Raw genomic sequence first — 15231 nt, forward strand, 5'->3', positions numbered from 1 at the left:
AAGGCTGGGAACTGGGGTTGAGGTTGAGGAGGAGATAGACAAAACGATCAGCCATGATTGAATGGCAGAGAGGACTCAATGGGCCAGATGGCCTAGCTCTGCTCCATTGTCAGATGGTTTTATGAAAATCATTTCACTTTCACTCCCAACCATTTCTGGCATCTCCAAGCCTGAATGCTTGAAACTGCAGTGAGCAAAACAGTTCTGAATCATCTTACTGCTTATTTCTCACCAGCTATCCTTGACAAAAATCGATGCTTTTTGAACACAAGCACATGCAACTAATGTTTGCTCTTAGCATGGTGTAGTGTCTAAAGGCGACGCAAGTGCAAGAGTCTCCTGCCCCAATTAAGTGGCATAGTGTCCCGAATAAACAAAGGGAATCCCACCTATTTTCTCAATTAGTTTTTGTTCTTTAGGAGTTGTTCCAAATAAGCGGCAGCCCAATTAACCGATGGCCTAATTATCAGGAAGTAAGTGTGTGTGTGTGTGTGTGTGTGTGTGTGTGTGTGTGTGTGTGTGTGTGTGTGTGTGTGTGTGTGTGTGTGTGTGTGTGTGTGTGTGTGTGTGTGTGTGTGTGTGTGAGAGAGAGAGAATTTCTCAATTACTGCAGGATATTAAGTCCGACAAACTTTTGAAATACTTTCACTTGGTCCCTCTAAGCTTTAAAGATTACCTGCAGGACTTTGGGATCAATCCTTTTTCATGCCCTTTTGGACGACAGGAATGGGATACTCAAAGTACTTGCTTTTCTTCAGGATGTTGCTGTACTTGAAATTTTTTTCCTCATCCATTAAATCTGGTTCCATTAGTAGAATTGGAAGAGAAATATAAAACTTGTTGGGTCATGTTTCTGTTCTTTGTCTTTTTTAATGAAAGTTTGTGGATGTTTGTGTTATCTGCTGAATTTTACTGATTTAATTATAAAGCATTGAGGGCATAGGATGCAACTAATCTGTGCACTACTGGCAAATCACAATCACTAAAAAGGATCTGAAGCTCATGAGATAGAAAGAATTGGAACTGACCTTCCATTTCTATGATTGTGATGAAGGCAACAGGATGTACAATAGTGATACACCTACTGCATCAGGAAGGTACTCTTTTATAGAGTGTGGTGCGGTGGATCGATGGTTCCTAGTTGGTCCTGGTTACGACAACAGTGAATTCTGCTTCTGAGAGGATATGAGGTTAAGGGAAGTCATTTTAATCAAATTCCCTAACGAAAAGTCCAGACATGGTAGTCTTGTAGAGCTTGTCAGATGAGAGATGGAGCAGTTCAGAGGAACCTGGTCACAACTGACATTTAGTGACTTTGCCTGATCTGCACCCTCAATGAGAGGAAATGGCGAAAACGTCCTGATCCAGCAGTCCCAATCTTGGTTTGTCACATCTGGATATGATAGGCAGCTGTACCTAACATCGCTGTAATGAAAATGTTTCAAAATTCATTCAGTGTTATTTTCTGATTCAGCAGTACAAGGTATTCACAAAAAGAAGGAACTACACACGTGTTGAAGGATATGAGAAATCACCTTATTAGAGTCATTTAAGCCATACAATAGAGAAAGAAAGACAAAAAAAAATTGCTGAAGTAGTAGAATAGAAAACAAGATAATGCTTGAAATCCACTTAATTAGCACAGCACCAGAAGGGAGCTGCAGATCCAACAAACTTTCAAGATGCTTTCTCTCCTCTCTCACCCTCCCAACATCTTTGTCCCTAACTCCAGCTCATAGCACCAGCACTTGTCGTGAGCCCACCTGAGAAGATTAGCCTCTCGCATGAAGAAACTGCCCCTTTTTATACCCTTTAAGTCCAATTTTTATCTCTCACAACCTTCGGCCTAGGTATACACAGAAACTCAAAACTAGAGATACTAGTTGTACAAGTTCTTCACTGGTAGCTAATCTTAACAATGTACGTTCAAAATATAAACAAGGTATTGGTCAATAAGAAGGAATGCAGGACATTACCACATTCCAAGCTGACACCATTTTATCTTTCAGACTTCTATTTTATTGTAGTATATACCAACGGGAAACCCCTTTTAACTCTTTCCTTACAATCACCCAAACTTCGCCATCTGTGGTAACAATGATGTTACTATGTCCAAAACCATCACTACACATGTTAACCAGAAGCCATGGATGACCGCGGAGGTGCGTGCACTGCTGAGGACCCATGACTGCGCCCTCAGAGCAGGCAGCAAGGCAGCCCTAACAACAGCAAGGGCCAAACTGTCCCAGGCCATCAGAGAGGCAAAGCATGCACACGCTCGGCGAATCCACAGCCACTTCCAGGACGGCGGCAACATGTGGCGCATGTAGAAGGACATCTAGGACATCACCAACTACAGGAAAACATCACCTTTCTGTGCAGGCGTTGCTTCCATCCCTGATGCGCTGAACAACTTCAACGCTCATTTTGAGATGGAAAATGATGTGGTGGTGAGGAAATGCACCCCTCCTCCAAATGACCAGGTGCTGTGTCTCACTGTGGCTGATGTGAGGAGAACCCTGTGCAGGGTCAACGCACGGAAGGCTGCTGGACCGGACAATAATCCTGGTAGAGTGCTTAGAGGATGTGCAGATCAGCCTGCAGATGTTCTTACTGACACCTTCAACTTCTCCCTGAGCAGCGCCATCGTTCCAACGTGCTTCAGGGCCGCCACCATCGTCCCCGTGCCGAAGAAGTCTTCAGTGTCCTGCCTAAATGACTACTGTCCCGTTGCACTCACATCCATCATCATGAAGTGTTTCAAGAGGCTCATCATGAGGCATATCAAGACCCTGCTGCTCCCCCCTCCCCACTGGACCCCCTGCAGTTCGTGTACCGTCCCAACCGTTCAACAGAGGATGCCATTGCCATTACCCTCCAACCGGCCCTAACCCACCTGGACAAAAAAGACACATACGTTCGAATGCTGTTCATAGACTTCAGTTCAGCATTCAACACAATCACTCCTCAGAAACTGATTGGAAAGCTGAGCCCACTGGGCCTGAACACCTCCCTCTGCAGCTAGATACTAGATTTCCTGACTGGGAGACCTCAGTCAGTCAGGATCGGAGGCAGCATCTCGGAGGGCACGAAGTGACTATTCTCTGCTGAAAATCAACAGTTCCTCAGTAGAGATCGTTAAGAGCACCAAATTTCTTGGTGTCCCACCTCCCCATCCTCATCACATTCTACAGGGATTGTATTGAGAGCATCCTGAGCAGCTGCATCACTGCCTGGTTTGGAAATTGCACCATCTCAGATCGCAAGACCCTGCAGCGGATAGTGAGGTCAGCTGAGAAGATCCTGCTGTCCCCAAGCTTAATCATCGTGGAAGTAGGAGACATGCCTTCAATGTGTGTGGCCAACACCTCCCAGCAATGCAAGAGGTGTGTATTCTTGAGTGGGTTAGCATATAGGAAGAACATACTTCTGCACTTAAGGTCAGCATCAGTTTTTTTTGTGTCTACACAGTGGTAGCTGGGTGACCTGAATTCTTTGTTCCCAGCCTGATTCTTAAAAGCATATATACACAGACTCTAATAACAGACATCACAATTGCCACACCTTTGCCACTATGAAGCAAAGAATGATGGAGCAACAGCAGGAAAATGGCCGTGGAAAGTTCAATGTTCAAATTTATTAAAAACATATGTATATCTTATACAACATTGAGATTCATCTTGTTGCAGGCACTCACAAAATGAAGAAACACAATAAAATTTACTTAAAAGCACCCATATCCAAAGAGATCAAATCGTGTAAATAGTAAAAACAAAGTGAACAAAATCACATGGAACGTGAACCGCAGAGTCCCTGAAAGTGAGTCCACAACTGTGGAGCGTGTTCAGCGCTCAGGCAAGTGACGCCTGTCCGGGTGCCCAATGGCTGCAGGCCAACAACTGCTCCTGAACATCGTGGCCCAGGACCGAGACTCCTCACCTCCCGGCTGAGATCAGCAGCAAGAAGAGAGGAAGACTGATCAAACATAGGCAGACGTCACTGTACACGTTCATTTGCCGCTCTTGTCCTAGAAGATTTTAATCTTGCTTGACCCTTTAATTGGCATGGAGTAATGGAGCCAACCATGGGTTCATTCTCCAGTATCAGGCCTCGACACAGAGTCCACACCCGGTGATGGCAGCCCAGCTGTAACTGCACTCTCGAGAGTCTAGTTCGCTGAATTTACCAGGAGACTGCAAAAGCAACTGATCATTTAGTCAACTCAAAAGTGCACCATAAAAAATAAAATTGCAGGCCGGAGACTGCACTGATTGCTGTTCAGAAGGAGGATATCTACTAGAGGATCTGGTGGCTTCGTGAGCTGTCTGCAAGACATCACCGGTGCCATCCTGCTGTCCCCAAGCTTAATCGTCGCGGAAGTAGGACACATGCCTTCAATGTGTGTGGCCAACACCTCCCAACACCTTCCAACTGCAAGAGGTGTGTATTCTTGGATGAGAGTGATCCCACACCACTCCTCATGACTGCCTGGTTGTCCTCCTGGTGCTCTGATCTCCTCCCACATTCCAAAGACATATGGCTTTGTAGGTTAATTGGTCACATGGGTGTAATCGGGCAGCCCAGGCTCATTGGACTGAAAGGGCCTGCCGTGTCTCTAAATAAATGAAAAAATGTATATAACGAGATCTAGGTGTTTACAACGAGATCTAGGTGTTCTTGTACATCAGTCAATGAAAGCAAGCATGCAGATACAGCAGGCAGTGAAGAAAGCTAATGGCATGCTGGCCTTTATAACAAGAGGAATTGAGTATAGGAGTAAAGAGGTCCTTCTGCAGCTGTACAGGGCCCTGGTGAGACCCCACCTGGAGTAGGGTGTGCAGTTTTGGTCTCCAAATTTGTGGAAGGACATTCTTGCTAGTGAGGGAGTGCAGTGTAGGTTCACAAGGTTAATTCCCGGAATGGCAGGACTGTTATATGTTGAAAGATTGGAGCGACTGGGCTTGTATACACTGGAATTTAGAAGGATGAGAGGGGATCTGATTGAAACATATAAGATTATTAAGGGATTGGACACCCTGGAGGCAGGAAGCATGTTCCCGCTGATGGGTGAGTCCAGAACTAGAGGCCACAGTTTAAGAATAAGGGGTAGGCCATTTAGAACAGAGATGCGGAAAAACTTTTTCACCCAGAGAGTGGTGGATATGTGGAATGCTCTGCCCCAGAAGGCAGTGGAGGCCAAGTCTCTGGATGCATTCAAGAGAGAGTTAGATAGAGCTCTTATAGATAGCGGGGTCAAGGGATATGGGGAGAGGGCAGGAACGGGGTACTGATTGTGTATGATTAGCCATGATCACAGTGAATGGCAGTGCTGGCAAGAAGAGCCGAATGGCCTAATCCTGAACCCACTGTCTATTGTCTATAAGAACCTGTTTCTAACAACGGCTGCTAATCAAAATGCATTAGTCCCGTTGGGACTTATATGGTGCTTATAGTAGACAGGTTTTGTTAAGAGGTTTTTAAATGGGAGTTGATATCCTCATCAGCTACACAGATGGCTAAATGCCCTTCTCCATATTACTAAGGCCGGAAATCCAAAATAAAACAGGATGTGCTGGAAATACTAAGGCAGCATCTCTGGAGAGAAATACAGAGATAGCATTTCAGGTCAAGGTATTATCTGTTCTGTGAGATGTTCAGAATGCCTGAAAAGAGTCCAAGCTCAATATAGACATTCAATATATGTCTGATGACCTTTGAGTCCAACACACAGCCCATGAAATTGGTCATTTTGTGATTTGTTATTCCTCACAAGCACAAGAACTGATTTTCTGTCATATTTAGTGGCAAAATATTCTGATATATATATATATTTCTGAGACATGTTATGAAAGCCAAGAATAGTGCCTAAAAACTGAACTCATTTGTTCACGGATTTGATGTGAAAATCCTACATAAAGGTCTTCTGTGCGCATTAGATTACACTGGTCGTCATCAACCAGTTGATTAACGACTATCAGGAAAAAGGCTTGGGGAATTCCAGGCAAGCTCAACATTAAAATGCCTGATGTTTGTTCAGCAACAGATACACATTTTGTGGCAGAATCTGTGTGTCCTATCCTTTTACAAGTCTACTGATAAAAGGTGAAGAACTGCATTTATCAATCTGATCACCAGGGAAAGTACCATAGCAGAGCTAACAAATAAACATGAACTAAATGTTCTCTGGCACTTCTCTCTGCCAGACTCGTTTTTGTTTTGCTGAACGACACAAACCATTTTGTAGCCCTTCTGCATAATGCAGAGCAGAGACCTTAGCTGTGTTTCCTGCCAGACTGATCAGCCTAAGCCTTTCCGTGGCGTGGAACCACTCTCACCCAAGAGTACCCATCTCTTGCAGTTTTGCAAGCCTTATTGGGAAGTGTTGACCACATTGAAGGCATGTATCCTCCTTCCCCTATGTTTAAGCTTAGGGACAGCAAGATGGTGCTGGTGACCATATTTTCCTTTTTGCTTGTTCTTGACACTTTCAACTATGATGTCAAAAATGTGATGAAAACGTTTTACTTTTTTATTGTCACCAAACAATTGATACTATAGCGTACAATCATCACAGCGATATTTGATTCTGCGCTTCGCACTCCCTGAAGTACAAATCGAAGTAAATATTATAAAAATTTAAATTATAAATCATAATTAGAAAATAGAAAAGGGAAAGTAAGGTAATGCAAGTCAGATCTGGATATTTGGAAGGTACGGCCCAGATCCAGGTCAGGATCCGTTCAGCAGTCTTATCACAATTGGAAAGAGGCTGTTCCCAAATCTGGCCATACGAATCTTCAAGCTCCTGAACCTTTTCCTGGAGGGAAGAGGGCCAAAAGGTGTGTTGGCTGGGTGGGTCATATCCTTGATTATCCTGGCAGCACTGCTCTGACAGCGTGCAGTGTAAAGTGAGTCCGAGGATGGAAGATTGGTTTGTGTGATGTGCTGGGCTATGTTCACGATCTTCTGCAGCTTCTTCAGGTCTTGGATAAGACAACTTCCATACCAGGTTGTGATGCACCCTAGAAGAATGCTTTCTATGGTGCACCTATAAAAATTAGTGAGGGTTTTAGGGGACAGGCCAAATTTCTTCAGCTTTCTCAGGAAGTAAAGGAGCTGGTGGGCCTTCTTGGCAGTGGACTCTGCTTGGTTAGACCAAGTCAGGTCATTTGTGATATTCACCCCGAGGAGCTGAAAGCTTTTGACCTGTTCCACCTGCGCACCACCGATGTAGATGGGGTCGTGTGGTCCGCTACTCCTTCTGAAGTCAACAACCAAGTCCTTCGTCTTGCTGACGTTGAGGGATAGGTTATTGTCTTTGCACCATGCCACCAGGTTCTTAACTTCCTCTCTGTACTCAGACTCATCATTACCCAAGATACGGCCTACAATTTTGGTGTCAACAGCAAACTTAAATATTGAGTTTGATGGAAACCACACAATCATTGGTGTACAGTGAGTACAGCAGGGGGCTGAGTACACAGCCTTGTGGGGCACTGGTGCTTGTAGAGGATATATCCTAATATGTTTATATCAAGAATAGTATTTATATATTTGATATATTTTTTAGTAGAAATTAATAAATCAATGTGCATAGAACCAGAGTATAACACTTGATATTCCAATATTCAGTTTCCAGGACTGGAAGATCACATATTTGGTGAAGAATCAAATGAATTCACTAACAGCTTGGGTAAGTAAAAACTTCATTCAAAATCCTTTCCAACGAACCTCTTAGCAACATCTTGCTTCTGTGAGCACTTTGCAGTTCAATAACAATGTCTAGGTATGGTGCATGTGCTATCTTGATGAATTTGCTTGTGCACAGTTTGATTAATATGACCCTAATGCTTATTCATCAAGACTTTTAGACCTCTTACCATTTAAAACTGCAAAGGAGAATCCTGAAAAATCTCTTTAAAAAGATCTCACCATCCCCTGTTGATGTATATTCTTTCATGGTGACTGAGGGATGCCTTATAACAGAAAAGGCAGCTAGAGGAGCTGTTACCTTATAGCGACAGAGATCCGGGTTCAATCCTAACTTACGGTTCTGTCTTTACAGAGTTTGGATGTTCTCCCTGGGACTGTACAACTTTCCTCAGTATGTTCCAGTTTCCTCCCACCGCCCAAAGTTGTGCAGATTGGAAGGTTAATTGGCCACTGTATACTGCCCCTCATGTGTTAGTCAGTGTAAAAATTTTGGGGGAGTTGACAAGAATGTAGAGAGAATAAAATACGGAATGAATGTAGGACCAGTGTAAATGGGTGACTGGTGGTCAGTAGGCTTGATGGGCTGGAAGGCCTGTTTCATTAAAGACACATCAGCTTTCTGGTCAACCCCAGTAATTTATAGCATAGTTACCTACTTAAGAATGACTTGTAGTCCAATGTAAATGCTTACATATTTTGGAATAAATAACACTTACAGCAATTAATGTGATCAATATATCCTAACTTAAAATGTCTTCCCAAAGTTATTCAACACGGTACACTTTTTTACTGCAACCATAGGATCCAGAATTTTCTTGTAACATTTTTGATTAATTCCAATAATTATCTATGCATACAAGGGATGGTTGTGAAATATGTGACCTTATTCTTATTCATGGATCTAGACTTAAATGCTTTACAGTGGTTATGGTTATCCAAGGTGATGAAAGTTCTTTGTTATTGATTGTTTCGTGTATCATTATATGTACAGAATATATTGATGACTATAATAAACATTTTATTAAGTTTACAGAACTGAAGAATGAATTTCCTCATATTAATTAGATGGAGTTCAACCCAGATAAGTGTGAGGTGGTTCACTTTGGAAGGTCAAATATAATGGCAGAATATAGTATAAATATTAAGATTCTTGGCAGTGTGGAGGATCAGAGGGATCTTGGGGTCCGAGTCCATAGGACACACAAAGCTGCTGCGCAGGTTGACTGTGTAGTTAAGAAGGCATACAGTGTATTGGCTGTCATCAACCGTGGGATTGAGTTCAAGAGCCGAGAGGTAATGTTACAGTTATATAGGATCCTGGTCAGACCCCACTTGGAGTACTGTGCTCAGTTCTGGTCACCTCACTGCAGGAAGGATGTGGAAACCATAGAAAGGGTGCAGAGGAGACTTACAAGGATGTTGCCTGGATTGGGGAGCATGCCTTATGAGAATATGTTGAGTGAACTTGGCCTTTTCTCCTTGGAGCGACAGAGGATGAGAAGTGACCTGACAGAGGTGTATAAGATAATGAGAGACATTGATCATGTGGATAGTCAGAGGCTTTTTCCAGCTAACACAAGAGGGCCCAGTTTAAAGGTGCTTGGAAGTAGGTACAGAGGAGATGTCAGGGATGTTTTTTACGCAGAGAGTGGTGAGTGTGTGAAATGGGCTGCCAGTGACGGTGGTGGAGATGGATACAATAGGGTCTTTTAAGAGACTCTTGGATAAGTACATGGAGATTAGAAAAATAGAGGGCTATTACCTTAAGTAATTTCTAAAGTGAGTACATGTTCGGCATAGCATTGTGGGCCGAAGGGCCTGTATTATGCTGTAGGTTTTCTATGTTTTTCCTCTGCACTCTTTCTATGGTTTCCACATCCTTCCTGTAGTGAGGCAACCAGAATGAGCACAGTACTCCAAGTGGGGTCTGACTAGTCATGCAAAGTATCAATTCAGGTGTTATATGGAACAAAAGTTTAAAATGGCAAGTTTCTGTGAATTCTACATTAAACTTTGTTGTAAGACAAAGAGGTTGTAAGATGGTCACATAGTACAATCCTTGATATGCTGCAGTCTCTCTACCGATGCTATATATGACAAACACTATGCATCCACCAGTAAAAGCCACATTTTATAACTGGACATAATCAGCAGGAAATGACTGGAAAGATCTCATATTTGAAATTAAATGTTATGAAAGTCATGATTTATTCTGAATAATGTTCCTAAAGTTTATTCAAAATTCTGCAAGTTACTTGAAACTTATCAGCCTCCTTGGAGCCATTTCTCTCCATTCAATTGGACACAGTTGGTGAATCTTGTCTGGGCCTAGCCTACAGCTGGTTCACTGGCAACTGCAGAACAATACATCTGCATGAGTCTTACATTGGACACATAGTGGTAAGGATCTATCATTGATTTTAAAACATCCTTGGTCATGAGTGGCCCTTGGACCTCTTTTAGACTGTCAATCTGGAAGTCTCCGTCTTTAATGCCTTTCATGGTGATTTTCATTACAAAGTACTGCTGGTAAGTGTTTCTTCAATAGACTGCTGTTGTGGTTTTCTTTTTATTAGAATATAGGCAAATTGTGAGGTATGCTGAAGCATTGAACTTTTTATATGTATCTGCTTTTCTTTGTGTATGCTTTTTTAGTTATTTAAAAGATCTTTTGACAGCTATATTGCTTTTGGATTGTGTTTTAATTTTAGGATAATATATGTTCCACAGTTTCATCAATACTTCGATGTATTATTAACTCTGTTGCAAAACAAGGATGATCTGATTTAGTAAAACAAAGTTATGAAAACACGTTTTCATATTATTCTTTTTGTGGACTCAAAAGCACTAAACTGCTTATTGTTCTTAAAGTGCACAGCTGTTTAACAGACGTCAGTTTAGCAGGCAGTTTACACACAGAAAAGTCCCACAAGAGGCATGTAAGAAATACACAGAACACAGAACCGTACAGCCCAGTGTCGGGCATTCGGCCCATAATGTTATGCTGGTTTTGAACTCTTCTATGGTCAATCTAATCCCGCCTTCCACTTTTCTTTCATCTATTTTCTTAAATGTCCCTAATGTACTGTATCTGCCTCAACCACTAGCTCTGGCAATGCAGTCCATTCACTCTGTGTACACTCACCTACTTCTGACATCTCCCCCCCCCCCCACCCCGTACGTTTCTCCAATCACCTTGAAACATGCCCTCCTGTAATGGCCACTTCCACCCTGTGAACAATGGCAAGATGGTGCTGTCGAGACACAGCACCATTTTGTGGCAGCAAACAAACCACTAACTATTCTACCAATTTTACTCTTTTCTGGACTACGGTCATGGCAATCCGCTGCCAACTTCCTTTGGAAGTTGCACATTTGGACCATCTGTAGAACCTCTTTTTTTGTGGTGAACTGAAGGATTCAACAAACTGCACTCTCAAGAATGCAGGCGTGACTGCAGTGGCCATTGCTGGAGTGGACTTGGGGCCAGATTAAAACCTTGGGCCGAGTCGAGGTAGCAAGGCCCAGGGCCGAGAATGGAAAAAGAATCAACGTTTAGCTGATGTTAGCTCCAAGCCAGATTACAAAGATCAAGGCCAAGCGCGAAGGACAAACTGGTGTTCAGCTCACTACTCCAAGAGTCTTTACCTGCTCCAGTGTTGAACTGACTCTGTGGCTGTGGCCTGCAGCCACTGGGTTTTTGGACCCACTCCAGTGTTGAATTGGCATCATGGCTGTGGCCTGCAGCCAATGAGTTCTTGGACCTGCTCCAGCATTGAACTGGCTCCATGGCTGTGGCCTGCAGCCAGTGGGTTCTTGGATCCGCTCCAGTGTTGAATTGGCTTCACGGATGTGGCCTACAGCCAATGGGTCCTTGGACTGGCTCAGCACTGAACTGGCTCCATGGCTGTGGCCTGCAGCCAATGAGTTCTTGGACCTGCTCCAGCATTGAACTGGCTCCATGGCTGTGGCCTGCAGCCAGTGGATCCGCTCCAGTGTTGAATTGGCGTCACGGATGTGGCCTACAGTCAATGGGTCCTTGGACTGGCTCAGCACTGAACTGGCTCCATGGCTGTAGCCTGCAGCCAGTGGGTTCTTGGACTGTCTGCCGTGGTGAACTGGCTCCTTGGCTGTGCATTCACTTTCAGGAACTCTGCAGCTCATGTTCTGTGCAGCATTTCTTTACTTTCTTATTGTTTGCTCAATTTGTTCTTTTTTTTTGCACATTGGGTGCTTGACGGTCTTTGAATTTTTTTTAGTGGGTTCTATTATGTGTGTTCTATTGCTGCCTGCAAGAGGACAAATCTCAAATTATGGTATACAGTACATACTTTGATAATAAATGTACTATGAAGTTTGAACTTTTAACCTTGGGGGGAAAAGGCACTGGCTGTCCACTCTATTGATGCCGCTTATCATCTTATACCTGTCAAGTCACTCCTCGTCCACATTTGCTCCAGAGAGAAAAGACCTAGTTTGCTCAATCTTTCCTGAGAAAACATACAACCTTTCCTCATAAACCAGGCATATTATTACACTTCATGGATTTTGGCAGAGTTGGATTTACATGCATTGCAAAGGTTGAGATGTTCTTTTCCATCCATCTAAATAAGTTCCAACGTTCATACTTTGTCGCACTGCTAGTCACGCCCAAGTCATTCTTTGGTGCTTGAATCCAATGTCTTGCTTGTACTATCAGATCTGAAATAAAAGTAGAAAACTCTGAAAATACTCAGCTGGTTAGGCAGCATCTGTGGAGAGGGAAACAAAGTTCACATTTCAAGTCAATGACATTTCATCAGAATATAAACTGCGCCACCTCCCCCCCCCCCAGCCTGTGCACTCTCATCTAGTATCTCCATCAGTTCCTACTTGTTTTACATTTCCAATATATGTTTTTTTTTGTTTTTGCTAAATCTGATGTTACACATATGATATAAATGTCAGTGCCATAAATATGCATTTTAAGATTCTCCAGCTTTGGCAGAAGAGTGTTCAGCAAAAAGAACATATGTTTACCAGTTCACATTAGAGACACTCCATCCTCCCAAGATCTTCACTGCCATGTTGACTTGCTGCTCAGTTGCAACTACTAAATTAAGCAAAAGCCTGTCTGCTGTTAAGCTCCAGTGTACTGTTCCTTTTTATTTAACTAGATTCCCAGTCAATAAACTCATTATTTCTCCCATCCACCCTCAATTAAGAGTCAGAGAGTCATAGAATCATAGAAAAATACAGCATAGAAACAGGTCCTTCAGTCTGTGCTGAACCATTTAAGTTGCCTACTCCAATCGACCTGCAATGGAACTATAGCCTTCCAAACCCCTACCATCCATGTATCTATCCAAACTTTTCTTAAGCATTGAAGTCGAGCTTGCAAGCCCCACTTGCGCTGGGGATTTATCCACCCTAATTTAGTGCAAGACAGCCACCAGCTGCTCCTCTGTAATCAGTATAGAATCCATAAAGTTGATGCCGTTTTGCCTCACTTCTGTAGACTTGGTGCCCATCTCCCAAGTAAATGATGGCCTATGCAACTTTTAATTTGTCTTCTGTTACAGGGATTTGATGAAAGGTTCTTTGCCTTGGTGCTGTTCCCGCCTATATATAGCATCAATTAGCACAAGTTGAACTAAAAATAGAAAGGAAAGATAATTAGCTGAAGATCCTCGCTGTACCAATTACCAACTGTGGCAGTATTTTCCCCCCTCTTTAGGAGAAAAGATTAAAGTTGGAGTGTGTGCAACAGAGGAAGATACAGCAGAGTTGCTGAGCAAAGTGCTAAATGGTAACATAACAGCAGCTGAACTACTGGCTTCAATTATACATCACGATATCTCCATTGAAGATCCAGCACTGGAAAAGTTGGCAGCAGAAATCCCCCAGGATACCATGGCCCTTTGGGTAGATCCTATAGGTACGTCAGCAAATAGCATTAAAATAGATGCACCTTTGGCAAATTAATATAGATTTTGTTTTGGAATGAAGTTTATTTTCTTTTAGCATTATGAATCAATGTATGATTGCATTGTTATCAGGGCACATAAAACTGAACTCCAGTTGGCCAAGGGACCAACCGATGAAATGGTTAAATTTATGCATAACACTCAGAACCAAAATAAACATAACCTAGCTAACTATCTTTTTACTCTCTATCCTGAACAAGTTTGCTCTGTGTACAAAAGGAATGAAAGAATATAAATAAAAAGCAGGTCAATGCCCCAGAGCCTATGTGACATTCTGTAAGAATATGCCTGATCCCTATGTGTTTTGAATCCTTCTGGGTTCAATATTCTATGAGTCTACTTTCGACTGTACTCACTAATTGGTCAAGAATCCAAATTATATGAAGAATAATTTACTCTGATTTACAGTTTTGAAGATCTAACAGTCATGCTGCTTTACTAAAATTGTGAGTTCAACTTTAAACCTTAAAGTAACTATATCTCAAGATGGAATCATAACAGAGGCTCTCCACAAAGAAAAAGTGCCTTGAATTTATTTGATGTCTTTCTTCTACCTTAGAGTGGTTTACAGTCAATAATATGCCTTTGAAATCTGGTTACTTTTGCAATGGTGTGCCAAAATGCCAAATAGAATGTATTTCTAAGTTCATTTGTAAGTTACAAAAGCTAAAGTCCAAAAAAACTTAAAAGTTTGCAAAGGTGAAAGTAAGAAATGCACACTCTGAACCATTAGATCACTAAAAAGAAGGGCATAATAATTACATTCAAATGTTCTGAAAAGTTAAGTCTAGGTTACTTACTGAAAAATTATTAATGCACATCAATTGATGCAGTTGACGAAGTTACTTTTAATTTGGACAACTTACAAAAAAAGAACTCTTCAATAACAGCATCCACGCCTCTGTAACCACAACAGGAACCTACGCCACAAGTAAATGTCAAACATTAGCAGTTTGGTAGAACTTGTATTTACACCAAGCTTGATTTGGAAATCATCTTACTGAAATTTGTCCTTCAACTGGACTTTTTAAAGAAATCATGTATCTTCCAAGTAATCATTTAGTCCACCCACCTTATTTTTTTTATTTCAGCATTTATTTCTGTTTACTTCTCTCTGAAACAACATTAGATAATCTTCAACATCTAAGGAGTTGTTTAAATTCAACTTGCCCTTCCATTAATATACTGGAACAGCAGCGTGATGTGGCTACTGTTTGAGTTTTTAATTTGACAAGTTCTCCTATTGGTTTGGCTTGTGGCTTGTACAAAGCAGAGTCATTGGTGGAGTTATTGCTTTTCTTAACAGTAAACTTATAAGCCATTTTGAATCAATTGAAGGACAAGCGACTGTGACTGGGGTAGCAGCTGTCAAGCCACAGAGGAAGGGGTGTGTGACCAGATTAGCTGGCCTTGTCCAAGCCATTCTTGGTGTCAGCCACTTTATTTACATGTCTATATGTAAATAATAATAAGACCATAAGACATACAGTACGCACAGAGTTCAGCCACCTGGTCCATTGAGTCTGTTCCACTATTCCATCATGGCTGATTT

The 15231-nt window shown here is 42.2% G+C and overlaps 1 protein-coding gene across 6 annotated transcripts in view; it reads left to right on the plus strand.

Annotated features, from left to right (window-relative positions):
• LOC132392676 (inositol polyphosphate 1-phosphatase-like) overlaps positions 1-15231 on the plus strand; it is a 63764-nt gene that overhangs the window by 22199 nt on the left and 26334 nt on the right. For all 6 annotated transcript variants that reach the window (XM_059966881.1, XM_059966877.1, XM_059966880.1 and 3 more), the window contains 2 exons: positions 7633-7693; positions 13430-13630. In XM_059966881.1, the coding sequence (XP_059822864.1) occupies positions 7633-7693; positions 13430-13630 (262 nt within the window). The remainder of the gene's footprint in view (positions 1-7632; positions 7694-13429; positions 13631-15231) is intronic.

This window comes from Hypanus sabinus, chromosome 4 (genome assembly GCF_030144855.1).
Source record: "Hypanus sabinus isolate sHypSab1 chromosome 4, sHypSab1.hap1, whole genome shotgun sequence".
In the NCBI taxonomy this organism is placed as follows: Eukaryota; Metazoa; Chordata; class Chondrichthyes; order Myliobatiformes; family Dasyatidae; genus Hypanus; species Hypanus sabinus.